Raw genomic sequence first — 25,328 nt, 5'->3', positions numbered from 1 at the left:
CTCACTTGTTATTCTGACTCCAATCACAGCCAAAAACTGCAGCTGGATGTTTGTACTTATGGAGAATTTTGCCATCAATGGTCCGAATAATACTGAATAAATTGCAATATGGAAACATAAGCCAGAAGTTCTCAAATCATTTTAGACTACAAGTATTTAGTAATTTCATTTATTTTAAGAGCAGCAGCTTTCTGGAAAATAGGGAAGAATGGGAAAGGGGTGGCACACCATCAACAACAGAAAGCAAAAGGAATCAGCCCAAAGATGTAATAAATTTAATAATTCCCTGCAGTTATACATTTCAAGCTTGCATGGCTGATTCTTCATTTGGGGGACTACAGGTGTATTAAAATCCAAGAAAAAGTCTAATCAACTGGTAAGAGCCATGCATCATTAATATTTTCACTATATTTCTGTGCGTGCCGATGGAAATGTTTAGATTCAAGCCCAGAAACGGATTATATTTAGGGATGCCAGATCTACCTTAGCAACTGCTGGGAGAGGAATGGGGTGGCATGCACGCACTAACCCTTTGTTGTCTTCACGCAAACACAGTATGCGTGTGATCCTGGGCCCTGTGCAATGAAGACACTTCTGGATGTTTTGGGCAGATTCTTAAAGAATTGGCCCTCGTGCGATGCCATCACTTTTGATGTAACCAGTAGCAAAGTCATCATGCAGCGCATATGCACAGACATTTGCCTGGGCTGTCTACCCCCCCCCCCCAGCAGCCTTAATCTGGGGGAACTATGGCCAGTTGCACAGTGCTGTCTACTGGGCCAGGCCCAGTTGAACAGTGGGGAACTAACAAAGATTTGCAGAGGTCACGTCACTTTCCCTATATCCCTCTTCCCACTGTTTCCTCTCTTCCTCTTCCTGGCAACCCTCATATTTTCCCCTATTTCCTTCTCTCCTTCCCACCCACCAAACATCCTACCTTTTACCTGCTTCTCATCCTCAGCTATATTTATTATTTATTTACTTCACTTACATCCCACCTTTCTCCACAACGGAGACCTAATTCAGCTTATATCATTCTCCTCTTCTCAATTTAATCTTCACAGTAACCTTATGGGGTAAATTTGGTTGAGAGTATGTGACTGGCCCAAGGTTACCGTGAGCTGCCACAGCAGAATGGGAATTTGAAGCTGGGTCTCCCATATATTAGTCTGAAACTCTAAGCAGTACATCACACTGGGGTTTTTTGGGTGGTGGGGGCTGCAGATAAAATGCAGCAAGCAGCTAGTCTTAGGTAAGTAAATGCAATCTGAACAAACGGTAACAAGTCACCCAGTGATTACCTAGCCTGTCCCCTCAAAGGCCAAAAAATTATGGAAAAGGCCAAGTCCCCTCACCTTTTAATGTCATAAACCCAGGCCTGAAGCCTGGCAGTTGCCTAGCAACAGCCACTGATAGAATTTGTTTCTTAAAGCTACAAGTGCCACTTCTATTATTTACAGTTTTTAAATGCCCAATATATTTTGTTAAGATTTCAGAATTTTTTTGCAAACCCAGGGCAATTTTTTCAGGTTTGTAGAAATATCTATCTTGTGTTTTCATGGCTGCATTCTATATATTTTAAGTATCTATAGTTTGGCCAGCTGAGAATTACCATATACAGTACACACCATTTATGTTCAAATACAATACAAAAATATCATGTACGTGTGACTGTATACACATATGAATGTCTGATGCTTCCTTGTACTTTGTCAGACTGTTGGTCCATATTGTCTACTCTGACTAGCAGTTGCTCCCCAAGGCACCAGCAAGATTCATCCAAACTGGAGATGCCAGGAACTGAACCTACGACATTCTGTATGCATGTTATGTACTACTGCTAAGCTATGCCACCCATTACTACATATTACTATAGAAGTATTATAATAAAGAATGTTAATGTGTATAGTTTATATCAGTTAAGTTTTATTTTCTGGACCGTCTTAGATTGTCTTCCATGCACCCTTTTACAGAGGAAGAACTATACAGGCACAAAACACACTGCATAACTTTCAGGGATTTATTAAAATTATATTCTCATTGCACCTTTCGGTTAATCCCTTTTGCTTTCTCTGGCAATATAGTCATTCTCCACCAAGGATACTGCAAAACACTCATATTTTTTCCTAAAATGATATTCCAGATTTCCCCTTGGAAGCTAAGAAAAAGAGACAACAGAAACCAGCCACACTTTGGCATTTCTATTAGCTGTTCCGTAATGGTCTAAGGAATAATAATCAGACCATTACGTAGGCTATAAAGTTCAGAATCAAAGAAATGTTCAGAATGCACCCGCACAATACGAAGTATTGATCATTTTCACTTTGCTACTGATAGCTGGCAATTTTACTAGGACCAATTTGCTCTTAGATTTGATATGAATTTGGAGACATTATTTTATCTTATGCTTTCTTTGCCCCTATTAATCCTTCCTAAAAGTCTTTTTTCCTCCAAAAAGATTTCCTTACTACTCAATCTTAAAGGCTGTCATTCAGGTGTAAAACTCTTTCCCTGAAAAGCATGCATGTATCCCAGTCATACATCTGTAACAATCATTCATATCTATTTTCCATGCAGAAGACGCAGCCAGTCTCTGTTCCACAGCATATCACACACAATAACCTTCACTTGGATTGCATGTTTTTTCCCTACATAGAGCCACTATTTGTGTAGCAAAAATGTCATGTCTGAAGCAGCATTCCTCGGGGGAGTACACACTACATCTCGGCCTTCTGAAACATGAATCATCTTGTCCTGTCTAAGCACAGAAAGGCAATTCAGAATGAGGTCTTCCAACCTTAATGAGATTTTTAAAAAAATAAACCATGGGATGCAATTAAGTCATTCTCCCTGTTATTTACTGGAATATGTAACGCTTTGTCAGTACCTATGATCAAATCAATTTTTCCCAGATAATCAAAGAACAAATCCACAGGTGTTAGCCGTGTTAGTCTGTAGTTGCAAAATAGTAAAGAGCCCAGTAGCATCTTTAAGACTAATCACCTTGATTGTAGCATAAGCTTTCAAGAACCACAGCTCTCTTCCTCAGATGCATCTGACAATACATCTGACGAAGACAGCTGTGGTTCTCAAAAGCTTATGCTGCAATAAAGTTGGTTAGTTTTAAAGGTGCTACTGGACTCTCAAATAATAAAGAAATACTTCTATGAAAATTACAGTAAAGATCGCCTTCAATAAAGACTCACCAGAATCCATCACCACTGCAGGTTGCAATCCTTTTAGAATCTTTATGACTCCATGCGATGCAGAAGATGCCACTCTTTCCATGCTTCAAAAAAGGCAAAACACCTATCAATAAGAAATAATTCACCTCTTTTTTCTTTTCTATACTAGGTAAAGGTAGTCCCCTGTGCAAGCACCGAGTCATTACTGACCCATGGGGGGGACATCGCATCATGACGCTTTCTTGGCAGACTTTTTGTTACGGGGTGGTTTGCCATTGCTTTCCCCAGTCATCTACACTTTACTCCGAGGAAACTGGGTACTCATTTTACTGACCTCAGAAGGATGGAAGGCTGAGTCAACCTTGAGCTGGCTAACTGAACCCAGCTTCCGCCAGGATCAAACTCAGGTCGAGAGCAGAGCTTGGACTGCAGTACTGCAGCTTACCACTTTGCACCACGGGGCTTTTCTCCTTTTGTATACTATTCTGTGACATTTACTTTTTGCTAGCACAATTCATCTGCGTTTCTACCAGCTGTCAAATTTGGTGTGCATAAATACCCCTTCTTTCCACAACACAGAGCTGCCACGTCCCTGATCATGGCAGTAGATTCCCCACCCCCAGCCTCCACTTCCACTGTTCCTTACCTGGCCACCGGGGAGTGCAGACATTTGGGGCCACTTCTTAGAGAACTGGCCCTGCTGAAACATCATAGCTTCCGGTTTAAACTGAAAGTAACATTATCAGGCCCATGGAGCCTGTGTGCGGCATGCTCTGGCCTGCCTCTGCTCACCAGGAGAGGCTTTCTATTGTACCTAGAAACTATAGAGAAGCAGTGGAGTTCTTCCAGCACTAGTGTGTTAGGCTCATTTTGGCTCATTCCTTCCTGCTAATAAAGGGGCTCACAAATTTTGAACTGTGGTTTTCAAAGAGATTTTGAACATGTTGTGTTAGTACAGGTTTTTGAACAAGGTGGTTTAAGAATCTAGAAATTCTAAAATAACACCTTCTGAAATGAAAGCTTAAGAAAAAAAAATGAGTAAATACAGAAACTGTACTTGAACTCCTCTAAATCTCAGACTTGGACTATCTTACTTTATAGATCTTACTCTTTATAATGGTATGTATGGGAAATTCATAGTGCAGTAAACCACAGCCTAAGTGGAAAACTTTTTTTAGTACAGCTGTATTGAATGTTTTCCAGTTAACATTTTCAGCATGAAAGGAGAGCCTTGGAAAGTGTGTGTGCAATCTCTCTCTCTCACACACAAACACATGCAAAACCCTTTTATCACCTCGACAGTTTTGCTGCCTTTGTGTTGTACATTCTATTTTAATTATTCGATGCAAAACCTTTAACTTTTTATGCACCTTCTTTCCTGTAAATAAATTTTTGTTGTTCCATCTGTGTCTGTCAAATCAAAATAGCAGTGAAAAGGAGGTGTATACTTACCTCACAATTAAGTACCACACTATTCTTTTATTGTCACAAATAAGAACTCTTTAGGGAACATAAAACTTACATACTACCACCCAGTGTCTCCCCATTTTACTGTCTGTGGATGGCTGAGGGCAATTCAAATAAATAAATAAATAAATAAATAAATAAATAAATAAATAAATAAATAAATAAATAAATAACAATATTCAATTTATATACTGCCCTTCACTTAACGTCCACTCAGAGCAGTTTACAGAATATGTTATTATCCCCACAACAATCACCCTGTGAGGTGGGTGGGGCTGAGAGAGCTCTGACAAGCTGTGACTGACCCAAGGTCACCCAGCTGGCTTCAAGCGGAGGAGTGGGGAATCAAACCCAGCTCTGCCACTCTTAACCACTACACCAAAAAGCCAAAGGCTGAGATTTGGACAGCCATAAGTCCAGAGAGCAGTTACCTCAGAAGTCTCTTCCTCATTCTCCATCTCATGCATGCTGCGCCACAATACAAAAAGGGTGACAGAATAGCCACCACAAAGAGATAGGTTGCTTTTTACAGCTGACAGAAGTTTTCACAAAATGTATCCTATTTTGGTCCCCCCTAGTTTTTACTGTACGATTGTGGTCCATACTACTGTACTATTTACTGCTCTTTGGGGGACCAGGTCACCAGTAAACACACTGATTGGACGTTTCCCCAAACAACAGTTCACTGGAGCTAGAATCTTATTTATAAGAGCCAACACAAAATGAACTCATCGTACCTCACTGAAACGTGTTATCATTTTGCCCCTTAACACATCCCAGATGAAGCCTCCATTTCTGGAAGTTCCACCAGCTATGCAGTTCAAGTCTCCTATAGGAAAGCATTTGTTAAATTAGGAAAAGAGAGGTAGCAAACGAATTATGTACATGTACATCCTTTGCTGTCCCAAAGGCTGTGAAATGGTAGTAACATGTTTGATAGACTTTCTAGAACCGAACACCCACCCACCCCCCGCACGCACGCACAGACCCTGTTCTACATTTCGTCCAGAAGACTCCCTCGATGTTCTGATTGTTTTCAAGGCAGATTTAAAAAGTGGGGAACATCTTGCTCTTCTGCTTGCCAATTACTCAGTTTCAGCTCCTGCCTTAATGCCAGCAAGCAAGTTAAGGTTTCCAGTTCTCTCTACCACCCTTCACAAAATGTACTAAGCACATTCATTGTCTCTTGTTCATGATGAAATAACAAGACGTCTGTTCTATCTCATTTCATGACAACATTGGTTGTATGTTATTATCTGTCGAAGACTTATTTTTGTCCTTACAGGGTGGCCCAACTTTAAGCCAACAGCAGTCAAAGTGCTGTTATTTGGCATTTTCATTCAAGTTATACACAATGCTTTGTGTTTATAAACAAACAAATAAATAAATAGACTGCAAATATTTATTTAGAGCCAAACTCTACACAAACCAAAACTGGAGCAACCTGTACGAATCAGACAAATTAAGCACATTGATATTAATTCTCTTATATCATTTATTACAAATATTCACTTGCTGTACATTATTATTATTATTCTATGGGATAACAGGAAAATAAATCTAATTCAGCAGCCCCTTGGATTTCATTTATTACAAACTTAATGGTTAGAAACATGCTTTTTAAAAAAATCAAAAGCTGAATTATGTGCTCGTGCAGAATCACCATATACACATCAAATGGTGATTTACAATTCTGAACAACAGAAAATCTATAATCCGTTATCACTGTCATCTTTTATATGCAGAAATTACTATGGAATTATTAATGTAAAATATTCTCACCTGGAGCCCATGAAAGGGAATATATGACTCCTTCATTACCAGGAGAGGTATAGACGGCTGTTAAAGTGTTTATATCCCACACTTTTATTGTCCCATCGAAGGATGCAGTAGCTAGGAGGTCAGGGTTATCAGGTTTGAATTTACAGTCAAAGATGGTTTCAACATGTCCCTAGAACAACAGAGGTAAGCCTCATTAAACACCTTACATTAATTCAAGGGATGATTATATCTGATGACACATCTACCATAGTTTTTTAAATCTTTTGTTTTTTGAAACACTACAGCAACTATAAAATATATATATTAAGGTTACAACTAATTAATCCTGTTAGGAGATTTCAGGCATTCCAAGTCTTCTCCATGTGGTGTTCCCCTTGTGTTCCCACTGATGCTTTTGGGCAGATAACATAATGTGTATGATCCAGGCAATATATAGATATAGCCAGGGCTTTCTTCTGGGAAAAGGGGGGGTGGAACTCAGGGGGTTGCCCTCGGAGAAAATGGTCACATGGCTGGTGGCCCCTCCCCAATCTCCAGACAGAGGGGAGTTTAGATTGCCCTCTGTGCCGCTCGGTGATGCGGAGGGCAATCTAAACTCCCCTCTGTCTGGAGATCAGGAGGCGGGGCCACCAGCCATGTGACCATTTTCAAAAGGTTCTGGAACTCCGTTCCCCCACGTTCCAGCTGAAAAAAAGCCCTGGATATAGCCATTGTTATCAAGAAATAATATAATGATTGCAGTAACTCAAATCTGTGTTACCTTGGATCATAGAAACTGCAGCTGGCTCTCTGAAGGGTTTGAATCATATATTACATTATTTGTGTCAGTATATCCCAAGGGATAATCAGGAGGCAACCCCTGAAGATTATGAATGTCTGAACTGACACTTAGTGAAGAGATCAGAAATGAAAACAAACATACCAAATCTCTAAGAAAATCCCACTTCTTGGCTCCCATGTCATAAAGCCCAACTCCACCATCCATGAAACAGCAGACAGCGTGGCCAGGAGGGAGAGAAAAGGCTTGGTTTTGGGTTAGAGTCGGAGGTGGGACAGCCTCACTTGTAGATGACATGTAATGATTTTTATTAGGAGACTGTGAAGAGAATGCTGAATTAAAAGATAAAACATATTAGCATACTTTTAAAATCTCCTATATTTACCACAAATAATATTATTGTCCACATGCTATTAGCAGGTAAAAGGTTTTTAGTGTAATGAATTTTGCATCTTGCACTATATATCAAGAATGATAATTTGGAAAACAAAAGGTTGCACATTATCATGAGATAGATTGTTCCAGTGGATCACAAAACATTGGCCATCTTTCTATAAAACTCTTAACAATGGAAAAAAATCATTAGATCCAGCCCTAAGTCTTGAAAAAGCAAGACATATATATAGTATCTCTAAACTTTTCAACTGTGCTTTTTATTTAGGAATTCTACACATTTAATTTAAATGAGAAAAAAATGAAAAAATAGCTAGTAATGAAGCACATACTGATCTAGGTAGTTGATTCTAAGTCAATTTTTGCAAGTCCCACCAACTGTAACAAAACTTGTTTCTGTGCTTAAGATCAACAACTACATTTAAAAAACAGTTCACATTATAGACATGCTATGGACAGAAACAAAAGCACATGAGAAAACAAGCAACAATAAAGCACATGGCACATAACAGGCCGAAACAGATATTCAACCCAATGATTCAAATATTAATGATCTTGGAAACAAAGGTTGACTTCCATAATAATGTTGACAAAGTACACAAGATGTTAAATGATGCAAGGGCTGACCAGTGGGATTAATTAGGAGAGAAGAATCATTAGCAGCTCCAAAGATGTAAGCAACAAACTGAAATAGTATTGTAGTACAATGAACATTCTGTTAGGAAGTATACAATCTTGAAACAGAAGGGAAAGAAATTCTGTGGTAGGCCATTATCTTGAGCAGCATACTTGCGATCACCACACTACTCAATGTAATGTATAACAAAGGTCTTCAAAGCAAAATAACAAAAAAGGAAGTGTATTAGTGATTGTTAATAAAAGTAACTTTCCCTTTTCATTCACCCAAGAGTGACAGAACTATATACTTATAAAAGTAGCTTCTATTTCTTCTAAACCAGAGGTACTCAGTCTTGTTGAGGCTTTGGGCACTTTTAAAATTTTGGTAAGAGGGAATGGGCACTACCATAAAATGGCTGCTGTGGAGGGACAGGGCAAGTCAGAAAATAGTTGCCACAGGGTATTGGGGCTATGTTGGGAAGCTGCAAGCCAAGCACTCTCCTACTATGAAGCCAGTTATTTTGGGGTCCTCTGGCTCCAAAGAGGTGGAAGAAAGTTATGACTGGCTCTTAGCTTTGGGCAGGAGATGCTTTGGGGAAGAAGCAAATGGGCACCTGGAAACCCACCGGGGAGGAGATGGTGACCATGGGTACCATGTTGGGGATCACTGTTCAAACTATACCATAAGCATCATTAACTTTTCTTCTAACTTATGGTGAATAAGAATTACTTTGGAGGGAGAAGTAAACTGATAGCACCTCTTCTCCGTTGCCACAATGTTCTTTTGTGGTTTGGAAAAAATGGGGGTTTTATTGCCTTTCCAAACTCTTTCAGTCAAGAAGTAGTAGTACAGGAACAGCACAACTACTGTTCTAGAGGAGACCTAGTTGGAAAGCACAGTTGCTGTAAGTGCCATCACAGGTTCTCTTCCAACCACAGATAGCCAGGAGATGCTGCCACCTTCCTAGCATGGGAAAGATGCTGTGGCAGTTAAGGATAAGGAAACACTGAAGACGGAATGGATGGGTGGGAGGGAGAAAAGGCGGAAGAAGAAAAAGGGGGAATCTGTTAATGCATTCAAGGATAGATGAATGTTTAAAATTAGTTGCGAGGTTAGACTGCATGCTTTCTTTACCAAGATGTATTTAAGATCCATGACATTTCTTACTGAGATTTAGTTTGTATTATAAGATACCAATTGATATTATATGCTAAAGAAGCTACAAAACAATTCCTATGATTCCTAAAGATGTTTTCTTGTGATTCTTTAAGAATCATACAGTCATTAATTGATGCATATTGAACTAAAATGCTATTTCATTTACGCCCCACCTGTCTCTCCAATGAGGACCTAAAGTGGCATTGTTCCCCTCTCCTCCATTTCATCCTTATGACAAACCAGTGAGGTAGGTTATGTCGAGAGTGAGTGACTGGCCCCAGAGTTACCCAGTAAGCTTCCACGGCAGAGTGAGGATTCAGAACCCGGGTCTTCCAGTTCCTAGCCCAATACTCTAACCACTATACCACAATGGCTCTCATTTTAAGAGTCTTACAAATGCAGATGCAATTAGGTACGTCTATTTAGCACATTTTAAAAATTATTTTGAATCTATGTCTAGAAAAATAACAAAAATGAATAATTACATTTTTTCTTTGGAGGAGAACTAAGAACATGTAGCCCATGGAAGCCTGTTTTCTTCAATTTAAAATTATCTAGCGGTGTTGTTCGAGACACATTCCAAATACGTAACACACCAACTTGAGAATCTATATTAAAAAAGAATTTGTCTGATTAATATACAAAAGATTTAATTCATTAACTAAAAAAACTAGCAATTGCAACAGTAATAAATAGTATGCCTACACCAGTCTTCGGAGTCAAAACACTAATACAAATTAACACAAAGCATTCCTGTAGCACAAATATTTCCAAAGAGGAAAAGTGACAGTGAAGATGGCAGCATAAATGTACCTACCCACTAGAAAGACAAATACTGTATCAGACAGCTATTTCCCATTTAAAGGAGGTGTGACAGCCTTCAGTCTACACCCTCCTCCCCTTACAATGCAATCCTAATCAGGTCTACTTGGAAGTAAGTCCCATTTTATGCAATGGGGCTTACTCCCATGTAAGCCTTCTTAGGATTGCAGGCTTTATGAGCTCTGAGTCTCTGTCTTTCTCTCACTTGCTCTCGCTCTCACTCTCTCTCTCACTCACAAATTATTATGTCTATCCCTCTTGTTACAAAAATTAAATTGCCTTCTTAAAACCACTTGAGAAATTGCGTGGGGCTGGGGGGTGAGAGAGATGGAAGTTGTGTTAGCAAAGCCATGGACAATAGCCAACTGCTACCTGCATAACTATGTTCTTCTACAGACAAATCTCATTTGGCAAATGGATTTCACTGTGTGTTATCTTACCATTTATATCACAACGTGAAAAAGATTTTACCTCCAGTGATAAACATTCCAGGAGCACTGGGAACCCACGCTAAGCACTGCACAGATGCTGCTGCACTGGGAAAATTAAAGACTGTGATGCAGGACAGAGACTCAGAATCAACTAGACGGATCCCATTATGCAAATTCGCAACAAGAAGATAATCTGTTGATAGAGGGTCCCATTCCAGGGCAGTAACAGGATCTTCTTCATCTGTCCCTTCAAGAGATTCTGGCCTTAGAACATGTTTCTGACTCTTAGAACCTAGATAAGTAAAAAAAGAAGCATCTCATTAAATGCAGACTAAATGTACCTCCTGAAATTTAAGAGTAATATTAGATTCTAATACCAAGAATGAACATCATTTTTTAAAGAATTTTTATTGGATTAGAAACATATAATAACAATTATAATCACATTCTTTAATTTTTTCTAATTCTAACCCCCTCCCTTTCCCCCCCCTTTTTATTGACTTCCAACAGTTTTCCAACCCCCTATCCACTTTCCCTCTACTCCTTCATATTTATTTTATTTGTTTATTATAATATACTTTCAGATTCTTCTAAGCACTATTTCCACTTCCTTTCACATATAAATTGTCATATAAATTGTCATATAAATCAAATCCTCTTAATCTATCTTCTTCATTAAAACTACTAATAATATTCATTTTGATAACCTGTGTTTTATCTTACTCCTTCTATTCTCTTCAATATGGGACAAACAATTTGCCCCCCTTTATACATCAAATCCAATACTTCTATACACATACTTATTATACACACTTATTGTCATTTACTTAGGCTTCTGTTCTATATGTTGTTCTTTAACTATACATATACCATAAGTCTAACAATTAGACCTATCTTTGAATTTACGTATGTATGTATATATTCACTCTATATTATACGGTTATCTTTCCAAAAAAAATATAGATTAGTTAATTTCTGTCCCATTAATTCTCATAGTATCACCGCTATTGTTACTTAATATAATACTTAAAAATCATATAAAGTTGCTTAGAGTTTTTCCATTAACTCTCCACCCCCTCGGTATAGTCACTTCTCTCCTCCTGTGTACCTCAATAATTTTCAAACTGCCACAGTTCTCCTCCCACCTCCCATTTTTTCACCAAATATTGTTTCAGCTTTCCCCAGTCCGTGTTAAACTGCCCTGGATCAAGGTCTCTCAGTTTTCTTGTCATTTTGTCCATCTCCGCCATGTACAGCAATTTGTAAATCCAGTCCTCAGTAGTTGGCACTTCTTGTACTTTCCACTTCTGCGCATACAAAAGTCTGGCTGCTGCCGTCATATAGAATATCAATGTCCTATGTTGTGCTGGGATGTCTTCCATTCCCAAGTTCAGTAGCAGGAGTTCTGGGTTCTTGTTAACTTGAAATTGTAAAATCTCACTCATTACTCTTATTATTTCCCCCCAGTACTGCCTAGCTACCTCGCAAGTCCACCACATATGATACATTGATCCCTCATGTTTTTTACATTTCCAGCATTTATTAGACATATTCGAGTTCCCTAGCGCAATCTTCTTTGGCGTCAGATACCAACGGTAAATCATTTTGTAAATATTCTCTTTAATATTGGTACATGTCGTGATTTTCAATGTATGTTTCCACAAGTATTCCCACGCCTCCATTGTTATTTCTTTGTTAAAGTTTATAGCCCACTTCACCATTTGCACTTTGACTGTCTCATCTTCAGTATGCCATTTTAACAACACTTTGTAAACCTTAGAAATTTCCTTTTGGTCTTCTTGTAAAATTACTTTCTCTAATTCTGAGTCTTCCATCCTTATCCCTCCCTTCGCACAGTCTGAGTAATAAAGATCTCTAACTTGTCTATATTGAAACCAGTCGTAGTTTGGAGATATCTCTTGTTGCGTTCTTATTCTTATTTTAAAGGATTCTATTTGAGTTATCTCCTTATACGTTAAACACTGTTGTTCATTATCGACCGTTCTTGGATCTATTACTTCATATGGAACCACCCAGGAGGGAATTCCTTCTTGTAGATATTCTTTGTACTTCTTCCAAATTGTGAAGAGGCTTCTCCGAATATAGTGATGCAGAAACATAGAATCTGCTTTTACTTTATCATACCATAGGTATGCATGCCATCCAAATAATTTTTTGTATCCCTCTAAGGCCAGCAGTTTGCGATTTTTCAACGTGATCCAATCCTTCAACCATACCAGACAGATTGCATCATAATAAAGTCTCAAGTTGGGCAGTTGCATTCCCCCTCTTTCTTTTGCATCCTGTAACACTTTCATTTTCACTCGAGGCTTCCTGCCTGCCCACACAAACTCTGATATTTTCCTCTGCCATTTATCAAATTGCTTGGAGTCCCTAATGATTGGTATCGTCTGTAACAGAAACATAACTCTTGGTAACACGTTCATCTTGATTACTGCAATTCTTCCCAACCATGACAAGTTCAACCTATTCCATTTGATCAAATCATGCTCTATTTGAGTCCATACTTTCTCATAGTTATTCTTGAATAGATCTATATTTTTTGCAGTCAATTCAATTCCCAAGTACTTCACCTTGCTTGTTACCTCACAGTCTGTTATTTCCGTTAATAACTGTTGTTTTTGTTTAATCATATTCTTACATAAAATCTTAGATTTCTTTTTGTTTACATAGAAACCTGCCAAGTCTCCAAACTCTTTTATTTTTTCTATTACCTTAGGCATGTTTTCAATTGGATCTTCCACAATTACCATTATATCATCTGCAAACGCTCTGACCTTATAGGAAAAGTCTTTTATCTTTATACCACGGATTGCATTATCTTCTCTAATCTGCATCATCAAAATTTCAAGGACCAAAATAAACAACAATGGGGATAGCGGGCAACCTTGTCTTGTACCCTTTCCAATAATCAATTTTTTAGTCAGCTCGTCATTCACCACAATTGCTGCACTCTGGTCTCTATAAATTTCTCTCACTGCTCTTATGAACCTTTCCCCCGTTTGTAGCTGTTCCATGGTGGCAAACATAAAGTCCCAGTTCAAATTGTCAAAAGCTTTTTCAGCGTCTACAAAGAAGAAACCAACCTCCTTATCACATCGCCTGTCATAGTATTCTATAGCGTTTATGACTGTCCTTAGGTTGTCTCTAATTTGTCTATTTGGTAAAAAGCCTGCTTGTTCTTCTCCGATAACTTCGGCTAGCCACCCCTTTATTCTCTCCGCCAAGATCTTTGCAAAAATCTTGTAGTCATTATTAAGTAGAGAGATAGGTCTGTAGTTTTTAACATTGGTCAAGTCCTGTCCTTCTTTGGGGATCAATGATATATTTGCTTCACTCCAGGTATCTGGGATCCTTTGGTCCCTCATAACACCATTGATCACCTCTTTTAAAAACGGTACCAGTTCATTGGCCATTGCCTTGTAAAACTTAGCTGTGAGTCCATCAGGCCCTGGCGCTTTTCCCAAGTTTGTTGACTGTATTGCCTTCCTTATCTCTTCTTCTGTTACTTCACTGTTTAGTTTAACTCTCCACTCCTCGGACATTACTGGCAGCTTCATTTTCTCCAGATATGCGGCTATCGCATCTTTATTCACTTCTTTCTTATCATACAATTTAGCGTAAAATTTATAAAAGGCTCTGCTAATAGCGACCTGTTCCAGGTGTACTTTATTGTCATCACATATTTTATTTATTATCTTTTTCTCCTTTCTTTTCTTCAATTGCCATGCCAAAAATTTCCCAGGTTTGTTCGCCCCTTCAAACGACTTTTGATTCAGTCTTTTCAGATTCCATTCCAGTTCTTTATTATTCATGGCCGTCAACTGCTCCTGAAGGATTTTAATGTCCTGATATATTTTCTTTTTCCCTGGTCTTTTCTTCAACTGGATTTCTTTGGCTTTTATTTTTTCCATAATCTCCTGCCTCTTCTCTTTTTTCCTTCGAAGTCTTCCATTTAAGTCCATTAATACACCTCTGATTACTGCCTTGTACGTGTCCCATACCTTGTTGGTTGGTACTTCTTGATTCATGTTGTACTGTATGAAGAATTTAGTCTCCCTTCTCAACATTTCCATATTTTCACCCTCTTGCAACAAATCCTCATTTATTCTCCATCCTTTTCTCTTAGTTCTTTTTCCAAATTTCCACATAATTGGGTTAGGATCTGAGCCTACCATAGGCATTATTTCTACTTCCTTAGTCCAAAGTACTAAGTCCTTTGAGGCCCAAATCATATCAATACGCGATAAGGTAGAATGTCTTGCAGAGAAAAAGGTATACTGTCTGCTTGTGGGGTTCTGCGTTCTCCACACATCTTCCAACGCTTCCTGTTGCATTAATCCAAAAAAAGTCTTTGGTAATAGTCCTCTTTTCTTTTGTGTAGTGGCTGATTTCTTGTCTTGTTCCAAATTCGTAACTCCATTGAAGTCTCCTGCAAGTATTATCTGATCATATGAAAGTTCATCTAGTTGCTTCTTTACATCCGCAAAAAAGCACTCTTTAGCTCCATTAGGCGCATATATTCCAATCACCAACACTTTCTTTAAGTTCCAAATGCATTCCACTGCTATAAATCTGGCTTCCCCATCTCTAATTATCACCTTTGGTTGCAGCTCTTCTTTTATATATAGTACCACTCCCCTTTTTTTCTTTTTTGAGGCCGCTACAAATTCAATGCCCAATTTACTTACTTAAGGTATTTTACATCCTGATTTCTAATATGAGTCTCTTGTAAGCAAACTATATCACATTTCTGTTTTAATAGCCAGTGGAAAATACTTTTTCGCTTATTAGGTGAGTTAAGTCCATTTACATTCCACGATAAAACTTTGCACTCCATATTCAAGGCCTTGTTGTTGGTAAGTCTTTTTCATTGTCCATCATGAACCTTTCCATTTCCAATTCAGATCTGATGCGCTTTCTTACCCCTCCAAATTCAAAAGATATCCCTTCCGGTAATTCCCATCTGTATCTTACTTTCATGTCTTTCAAAGTCTGGACTAACACTTTGTATTTTTTCCGGTCCAAGAGCACCGATCTGGGTAACTCCTTCATGATGATAATTGTCTTGCCATCAACTATCAATGGATCTTGAAATTGCTTGGTCACTATCATTTCCCTTACATTCCCTGTCGTAAATTGCACTATCACATCCCTTGGTACCTTTCTCTGGGTCGCAAATCTGGAATTTATTCGGTACACCACATCTAGGAAAGCCACAACCTCCTCCTCCTCCTTTTCCAGGTATTCAGCTAACACTTCAGTCACCTGTTCTTGTGCTGTCTTTCCTTCTACTTCCAACAAACCTCGAAACCTCAGCTGCTTTTCCATATATTTACTCTCCGCAATTGCCATTCTTCCCCTCATTACTCTCATGTCCGTTCGCTGCGTCTCTGTAAGGTTATCCATCGCCTTCTCCACATCGTTAACTTTTTGCTGCGCTGCCTGCAGGTCGGTTTGTATCGTCTCCATTCCCTTTTTTACTTCTGCCAGCTCATTTTTAACTGTCTCTTTGACATCTTTGACTTCTTTCACCAACTCCAATTTTGTTTCTTTAAGCTCCTTTAGCATTTCACAAAATTTTTTGTCCAAGTTCTCTATGGCTGCTTGCCACTCTTTCTTCGACATCGTGGGGCTTGATTTACCTCGCTCCCACGAGTCTGCACGTTTTCTTAGCTCCGTGGCGTCCAAATTGGTAGTCCTTTTAATTAGTTTAAAAGTCCCGGTCCTTTAAATGAACAAAAATCGCTTCAAAAATCCAAAATGTCGGGCGTCTTTTCTCTATGGTTTCTCTGTACCCTTTTGTAATCCAAGATGTCCTACTTCCGCCCTTGCTGAAGCCAAAGCCCTTCCCTGTTCAAAAATGGCGATGCCCTTCTTCCTGTCTTCCAGTAGGGGCCGTCTCCTTCTGGCGACTCTATCACTATTACGTACTTCCTGTTTCCCGACTCTCCGCTGCAGCTCTCGCGATGGTAGAAGTTTTCCCACAGCCTGCTATCGATTCTCAACCACAGGTATGATAAACAAATGTCTCTTTTCTGAAATTACTTCTTTTTACTTAGTCCTTTTTGGAATCTATTTCTTGCCGGGTTTCCCCCTCCTTATAGTAAGTCTGTTGCAGTTTAAAAAGTCCTTTTAAAACTTCGTTACTTTTAACAATCCATCGCAATTCAGGAGATAGTGATCTTTACCTTTTCAAACGTCTTTCTGGATTGTAATCACTGCTTCAATCTTAAGTTCTCTTTCCGTTTGTTTTCCCCCTGTTGAAGCTTGGGCACGAAGGTCTTATGCCAGCCGCACTGGCCCTGGGTCTGCCGCAGAGATCTATGCCGACCTGTCAAAGGGTGGGACCTCAAGGGTCAAGAGAGAATCCTTAGCGCAGAACCCTCCCTCGCCCGAGATCAACACGCCCTGAGGTCTTTGAGCGTTCTTTGCCTGTTCTCCGCCTGAGAGCAGGTGGCCGGGGGCTATTTGTGCCCCTCCGGCCGCTGAAACGGCAGCCCGGTCAGCTCTGCACTTAGAGCTGCGTTAGACCTCCATGTATCCCAAACCGGAAGTCCATGAACATCTATATGTCAGAGAAGGTATACATTCCAGTAAGATTGAGAAGGTAACTGAATTAGATTCGCTTCTGGAAATGCTATGGGTTGAAATTACGGGCCCAAATGGAAACTTAACTGTGGGAGTTTGTTATCGCCCTCCAGATCAGAAAATAGAGGAGGATTATAAAATGATGACAGGATTAAAGATGGCTGCTAAACAAAAAAACTGTGTTGTAATGGGTGATTTTAACTACCCACACATTGACTGGGCCAATGGGTGTTCGAATCGGGGGAGAGAAAGTGAGTTTCTAGACTGTCTCAATGACTGTGCTATGGAACAGATGGTTACAGAACCTACTAGGGGAGAGGTGATCCTGGATTTGGTCCTCAGTAATGCTGAAGACCTGGTGAGAGATGTAAATGTGATTGCACCACTTGGGAACAGTGACCATAATGTTATTGAGTACAACATATGTATAAATAGGAAATTGCCAAATAAGACCAACACAGCCATGTTTAACTTCAAAAGGGGTAACTTTTCTGAGATGAGGGGGTACGTGAAGAAGAAACTGAAAGGGAAAGTAAAAAAGGTCAAAACACTTGGGGAATCTTGGAGACTATTTAAAACTACAATCCTGGAAGCTCAAATTAAATATATACCGCTGGTTAGGAAAGGCACAAATAGGTTTAGGAAAAGGCCAGCATGGTTAACAAGCAATGTAATAGAAGCTGTAAAAGGTAAAAAGGATTCTTTTAGGCAGTGGAAAACTAGTCGGAGTGAGGTTGATAAAAAGGAGCATAAGCTGTGGCAAAAAAAGTGCAAGTCTGCGATCAGACAGGCAAAAAGGGAATATGAGGAGCATATTGCAAAGAACATAAAGAAAAACAATAAACAATTCTTTAAATATATTAGAAGTAGGAAACCAGCTAGGGAGGCCGTGGGGCCCTTGGATGACCAAGGCGTAAAAGGATTACTAAAGGGTGATAGGGAAATGGCCGAGAAGCTGAATGCGTTCTTTGCTTCTGTCTTCACTGTGGAAGATAAGAAGTGCATGCCCACTCCGGAAGCACTGACTTTGGGAGGGGTTTTGAAAGACCTGAGTCACATTGAGGTGACGAGAGAGGAGGTTATGCGACTGCTAGATAATTTAAAAACTGATAAATCACCGGGCCCAGATGGCATACATCCAAGAGTTCTGAAAGAACTCAAGTGTGAACTTGTAGATCTCCTCACAAAAATATGTAATCTGTCATTAAACTCTGCATCTGTTCCTGAGGACTGGAAGGTAGCTAATGTTGTCCCCATCTTTAAAAAAGGTTCCAGGGGAGATCCGGGAAATTACAGGCCAGTCAGCCTGACGTCAATACCGGGTAAGTTGGTGGAAACTATTATCAAAAATAAAATTAGTGGGCACATTGATGACCAAAAGCTGATGAGGAAAACTCAGCATGGGTTCTGTAAGGGAAGATCTTGTCTCACCAATCTGTTAGAGTTCTTTGAGGGAGTGAACAAACAAGTGGACAAGGGAGACCCGATAGATATTGTTTATCTTGACTTCCAGAAAGCTTTTGACAAAGTTCCTCATCAAAGGCTCCTAAGTAAGCTCAGTAGCTATGGGATAAAGGGCCAAGTCCTCTTGTGGATCGAAAACTGGCTAATTAATAGGAAACAGAGAGTGAGCATAAACGGGCACTTCTCACAGTGGAGGGTGGTGAGCAGTGGGGTGCCACAGGGGTCGGTATTGGGTCCAGTGCTTTTTAACTTGTTTGTTAATGATTTGGAATTGGGATTAAGCAGTGAAGTGGCTAAATTTGCAGATGACACGAAATTGTTCAGGGTGGTGAAAGCCAGAGAGGATTGTGAGGCACTCCAAAGGGATCTGTCGAGGCTAGAAGAGTGGGCATCCATGTGGCAAATGAGGTTCAATGTAGCCAAGTGCAAAGTAATGCACATTGGAACCAAAAATCCAAAATATAAATACAAGTTGATGGGGTCTGAACTGGCGGAGACTGACCAAGAGAGAGATCTTGGAGTCATGATAGATAACTCACTAAAAACGTCAGCACAGTGTGCGACTGCCATAAAAAAAGCTAATGCTATGCTAGGGGTTATTAGGAAAGGGATTGAAAACAAATCAGCCGGTATCATAATGCCTCTGTATAAATCGATGGTGAGGCCTCATTTGGAGTACTGTGTACAGTTCTGGTCGCCACACCTTAAAAAAGATATCATAGCACTGGAAAAAGTACAGAGAAGGGCAACTAAAATGATTAAAGGGTTGGAACACTTTCCCTATGAGGAAAGATTGAGGCGCTTGGGGCTCTTTAGCCTGGAGAAAAGACGACTGAGGGGAGACATGATAGAGGTTTACAAGATAATGCACGGGTTAGAGAAGGTCGAGAAAGATGTGTTTTTCTCCCTTTCTCACAATACAAGAACTCGTGGGCACTCTATGAAATTATTGAGCAGTCGGGTTAGAACAGATAGAAGAAAATACTACTTTACACAAAGGGTGATAAACACATGGAATTCGTTGCCACAGGAGGTGGTGGCAGCTACAAGCATTGCCAGCTTCAAGAGGGGACTGGACAAATATATGGAGCAGAGGTCCATCAGTGGCTATTAGCCACAGGAGATAGATGGTATTCTCTTTGTGGGGAGGTGGTGCTCTGTTGTCTTGGTGCTGGAAGGAAGGCAGTGGGAGGGCTTCTGGTGTCCTGGCCTCACTGACAGTCCTTTAGATGGCACTGGATTTCTAGCCACTGTGTGTGACAGAATGTTGGACTGGATGGGCCACTGGCCTGATCCAACATGGCTTTGCTTATATTCTTATATTCTTATATTTTTTAAAAGACAAAACTCACTAGTTGTCTTTCCTCCCGTCTCATTTCCTTCAGGATAACAATCATACCGTGTCTACAACACATTCCATTAAAACCTAGAAGTACCACTTACAAACCAAAAAAAAAACTTTTTGCGTGGTGATGCAGAAAGCCACAGATCCCCCAAACTATGCAAAGCACCCACAAATGAAAATTGCATAATATTATGGGGCAGACTCAAACCACTAAGATAAGACATCTGTTCAAAGAATAATGTACAGTGTTGCTCTCAGTAGATACCATCAAGTCCTGCCAACATGACAGGAGATCTGTAACTGGCAGAGCCATCCTAATCAGAGTTACACCCTTCTAAGCCCACCGAAGTCAATGAGCTTAGAAGGATATAACTCTGTTAGGTTGGTACTGTGAATCTCCCAACACTTTGACTTTCACTTAAAATTAAAGCAGTGGCAAGGAGAAAAGAGATAGTTTAGCACATTTCTATCACACATCATTTTACTTATCTAAATTAGGAATTATTGTAAAATGTATTAGACTGATTTTCCAATCAAACCAGGGTCCTAATTCCCTTAGGCTGCTCATGAGACTGAATCCCATTCCAGTGCACTTTCCAACAAGCAGTCCAACAAATCTTGATAAGGAGATTTAATCCTAGCATTTTGATACTGGGTTCTGACATAGAGAGCAAACCTAATAAGTTTTACTCTGTATTTTATTCAGATTTACTCAACAGAGCTTACTCCTAGGAAAGTGTTCCTAGGATGGAGCTTCTCTGTGCTTAAAAATGTGCATGTCTGGACTGGATCCAGTAACTTAGAAATGGTTCTGCATGTGCCTAAATTGCATTTCTAAGCCAGAACTAGAAATCACACGTATACAAACACCCTCTCTGTAGAGATTGGGCCTGAACCGGAAAAAAACGAACCATGTGGTTCGTGGTTTGTCAAATTTCATGAACCATGGACTTTCATGAACCTGCACTGCCCCCTCCCCGGTTCGCGAACCGGTTCGTTTGGTTTGTGAAAACATCACATCCAGGTCAGAAAATTGTTACTTCCAGGTCAGCAGAAGGTCACTTCTGGGACAGCAGAAGATCTGCAGGAAGTCCATCCCCTGTTGCCTCGGAAACTGATTGATCGGCACCAGGCTGTCTGCAGTGATGAACCAAAAAATGAACCAAATGAACCAGCCTAAAGTTCATGGTGGTTCGTCAGAAATGGGATCTGATGAACCGCTGGTTCGTGAACCACAAACCGTCCTGGTTCGTCATGAATTTTGGTTCGTACTTTGGTTCGTGCCCATCTCTATAGATAACGGAGAAGGTAAATAGCAGGGTCAGCCTTGGTTAGTAATTGGATGGGAAACCTGCAGCGAAGACCAGGGTTGCAGAGCCAGGCAATGTCAAACCACCTCTGTTACTCTCTTGCCATGAAAACCCCACCAGGGGTCGCCATAAATCAGCTATGACTGTAGGGTAGGATTTCATGTTTTCAAAGGAAAGAGAGAGAAAAAGTGGACCACTATTTCTCAAATTTTGTGATTCTGCTTCATCTAAATTTGCAACCTTTAAAGGAAAATCTTAAAATCAAATGACCAGCAGTGGAGAGGGACAGAACCCTAAAAGCGACAGAATGGGAGCGATCCTCTCGTCCCTAATCTAAGATGCCTATGAGCTCTGCTGGGGGGGAAAGGGCATTTCTCCAATCTAAACAGACCCTGCCTCCACAACACACACACTCCTAAAGTTGTTATTAGCTCTGCTAGGGGAACAGGCCTTTCTTCTTTCCCCCCAGACAATTCAATAGCAACTTTGGTATGTGTCTGTGTAGATCTAGACTGAAAAACCAAAATTAGAGGAAAGGGAGAAACTACTTTTAAGTAAAAATCAAAATATTGGGAGATCCAGTCTAGATCTTCCATGTTGTGCCTATTCTGGCCCACAGTGATCCACTGCTTGGTAGTTTTCAGGCTACCTGACCAAATGCAATTCTCTGGAAACCTCTCTTGCTCTTGCTAATTAAAGCTGATTCTCCAGAAATTACCTTCGGAGGTTGTATCAGCAGGAGCAATGTGAATATATGGAGCACATCAGAGACTTTTTTCAAAAGTTCTAATTCATAATAAACTTTCTTCTTTGCTAGCCTTGCAATGTCATCCACATTTACTTTGGTGTAAGCTCTGTTGATCTCATTGGGGCTTATGGCATGCATTCGTGCATAGGATCATACTATTACAATGGGGCTGCCAGATTTTTGAGCATGGGAGAGCCGCCAAATATTAAGTTAAGGTTTCACATAGTTCTCATCAGTTCTCAACAACATACTTTTTTTCTTTTACAGTATACGATATTCCCTTGTGTTAATACTAACCACAGAGAGTTAATTAGTTGAAAGCAGAGTGAACACACCAGAGAAAAAGCTAAATACTAACAATTAGAAAACTCTGTTGCATCCTGCTAGTTACTCAATGATGACTCAAGCTTAAATTATACTGCTTGATGGCGCTCAGTTCTGTGTGGGAGGGCAAAACAGCACTTTGTAGGATCAAGCTCACAGGAAAGAAGAAGATTCTCTATAATTTCATACAAAGGTCTTGTTAAAAATTAAAAGCACCGAGTTTGTTTCTGGTATAAACAAATACAGCTCTGCAGCAGCTTCTTGCACAATATAAATTTATCTCTCAGCATTCATTCACATTTGCCTAACCTTTTCATTCAAATCTATTATTCCAAAGAAAGTCATTCCATTCCAAGAACGGGAACTTCAGCGCATAGACAGAGCTTCTCTAGTCAGAACTGCTGCCTTCAGTGGAAGTGCAACCGCTCATCACAAGAGCATCCTTTCATGCTCATGGGACTACCCTTCTAGGAAAGTGAACAAGGTATGAGAACCCCACAGAAATGTTCTTTGTATTCATGAGTGACACTACAGAAGTACTTTCATATGTCACAATATCCATTCTTTTCTATTTGGAAATTATTGCATGAAGTGATCCAAAAATGAAATCTGAGCTGATTTCTACCCTTCCCCAGGAGCAACGTATTAGGGATAAAGTATTCAAGAAAATTATCAAATTTCCTCAAAAGAACAGTTCTCTCTACCCCATGCAAAAGGTTTATATCTATATGCTACTAAATGCCTTATGAGGGCTCTTACCTGGCTGAAAAATGGAAAGACTTCCGTCGGTGTGTCCAAACACGACTTTTCCCTTCTTCTTGGGATGCCACCTAAACAGACAAATGTCTGACAAAAAACTATGGGCATCTTTATGTACTGTTACACCACCGTCTGGTCCTGAAACTGTCCAGATATACAATGGGCCTCTATGGGAGACAAATGCTACTGAATCGCCTGCATTCCAGCACCAACTAAGAGAAGCAGGAATCCCTGAAACATAAAAAATAAAAACCAGAATATGAGAAACATTTGCTTTCATCTCTCAAGTACTGAACATAAAAGAAGAGGCAATGAATTTCCTACTCCCAATCTATGTATACATTTCAGTATTAATCTTATGAAGATGCAAGATGGTTCTGATGTATTTTTTCCCTCCACAAGAATAATTCCTGTGCACCAATACATCTGGAAAACATTGCATTAGAAAGGAATGGCCGCATACATTTTGTAAGATCAGTCCACAAGCAGGATTCTATTATACTGCATATGGGTCTACCTTGAACCTTCTGTCACAATGGACTAAGAATTCCTCCCTGGGGATCCTTTAAAAATCAGTCTAACTCTGATGTATTAACAACGTTACACTGGATTTGGCAATAGATCTACCCTTAAACTTTTGTCTAGCTACAAATAGATGTTCAGCAGGTTGTTTTAGTCTCTAGTTCACATAGCCATGATCTAGCAAACCTATGTGTAAACATTTTACTTCTGCCATAGCATCCTTTTACCTCACCCTGTTCTTGCTCACCTCTACACATCATACCTAATCCCATTTAATGCATGTGCCGACTTATGTTATTTCAACAGGTAAGAAAACCTATGCAAAGGAATGCTCATATGTATCTACTTTCTATCTGGAGCAAGCAAGTGGTGTCAAAGCATGTATTAGAGTACCATTTCCATTTTTTAAAAAAAATTATATCAGGATAATTAAATCTTGAATAAATAGATGGTCCTGACAAAATGAAATTTTGAAGAACACAAATTTAGAATCTACTGTGACTGCTGGATTTCAATAGCAAAAGTATAGGATGTATGATCTAGAAAACTGAAAGACAGATGCTGCAGCACTGAACAGAACTGTACCTGGCTAATGAAAATGCATCAAAATATTCAGAATTTTGCATCATCTGTAAACCAAATATTTCCAAATTAGATTAAGAGATGAAAAAATGTACTTGCAGTTTCTCTGTTCTAGGTAAAAAGCTGAGCATACCGCCAGCCACATTTATTTTAGCAAACTAATTAAGAACATTTCAACTAGGGTAAAAATAGTGGTGTTCCATTACTGTACTGAACTATGACAACCAGTACTTGTTACTTAAAGACATAAATTGTAGGTGGTGGATACTGCTGTAAATGTGTGCTGTTACACTTACTTACCTTTTGTACTGTCAAGTTTTGCAACAACTTTTTGTTCAGCCACGTTCCAAACTATTACCAAGTTATCGGCACTAGCACTTGCAAACAGATCATGGTTATGGGGACACCAAGAAATGGCCGTGATTGTCTTCTTATGCTCTGACATAATTGCCCATAATTTAAATTCATTGTACCGATGATCCAACTACAAAAGGAACACAAATTTACCATTTCTTTACATTCTGAACCACCCTGATGTTTGCTAATCTTGCAAACACTAAAAGAAAAAATATAAAATGTATGCTAAGTAATGGCAGCAGATTGCAAAGCTACTATGTTTAAGCTGGATGCATTTTAGCAATAGGCAGGGCTTTTCTTCTGCGAAAAGAGCTGGTAGAACTCACTGGTACCAAATGCGCATGCGCTTTGCGCATCTGGCGCTCCCAGGACCACACGATGATGTCATTTCCAGAAAGTTCTGTCATTGTGCAGGGTGGAGCCACCCCCAGAGGATATTTTTAAAAAGATAAGGAGGCCAGGCTTAGAGCTACAGAATTAGAAGCAAGTTGGCTGGGTTTAAATGCCCCTTTCCATGCTGCTGTGCAGCGGCATGGAAAGGAACATTTAAACCTCAGCTTTTCAGCTGCCTGGTAGGGACTTCTTCACCAGGCAGCCAGCTGAGTTTAAATGCCCCTTTCCACAGCTGCATGGAAAGGGGCATTTAAAACCCCGGTTTCTGCTGCCTAGC

At 39.7% G+C, this 25,328-nt stretch overlaps 1 protein-coding gene across 1 annotated transcript in view; it reads right to left on the bottom strand.

Moving 5' to 3' along the window:
• Positions 1–25,328, bottom strand: part of WDR17 (WD repeat domain 17) — a 70,455-nt gene that overhangs the window by 33,409 nt on the left and 11,718 nt on the right. The window contains exons 3-11 of the mRNA XM_054989996.1: positions 24,602–24,785; positions 23,198–23,428; positions 10,676–10,927; positions 9,868–9,990; positions 7,357–7,544; positions 6,435–6,603; positions 5,390–5,481; positions 3,207–3,289; positions 6–92 (exon numbers count right to left, since the gene is read on the bottom strand). Of these exons, the coding sequence (XP_054845971.1) occupies positions 6–92; positions 3,207–3,289; positions 5,390–5,481; positions 6,435–6,603; positions 7,357–7,544; positions 9,868–9,990; positions 10,676–10,927; positions 23,198–23,428; positions 24,602–24,785 (1,409 nt within the window). The remainder of the gene's footprint in view (positions 1–5; positions 93–3,206; positions 3,290–5,389; positions 5,482–6,434; positions 6,604–7,356; positions 7,545–9,867; positions 9,991–10,675; positions 10,928–23,197; positions 23,429–24,601; positions 24,786–25,328) is intronic.

Source organism: Eublepharis macularius, chromosome 10 (assembly GCF_028583425.1).
Source record: "Eublepharis macularius isolate TG4126 chromosome 10, MPM_Emac_v1.0, whole genome shotgun sequence".
NCBI lineage: Eukaryota > Metazoa > Chordata > Lepidosauria > Squamata > Eublepharidae > Eublepharis > Eublepharis macularius.
This window is presented reverse-complemented; position numbering and strand designations above follow the sequence as displayed.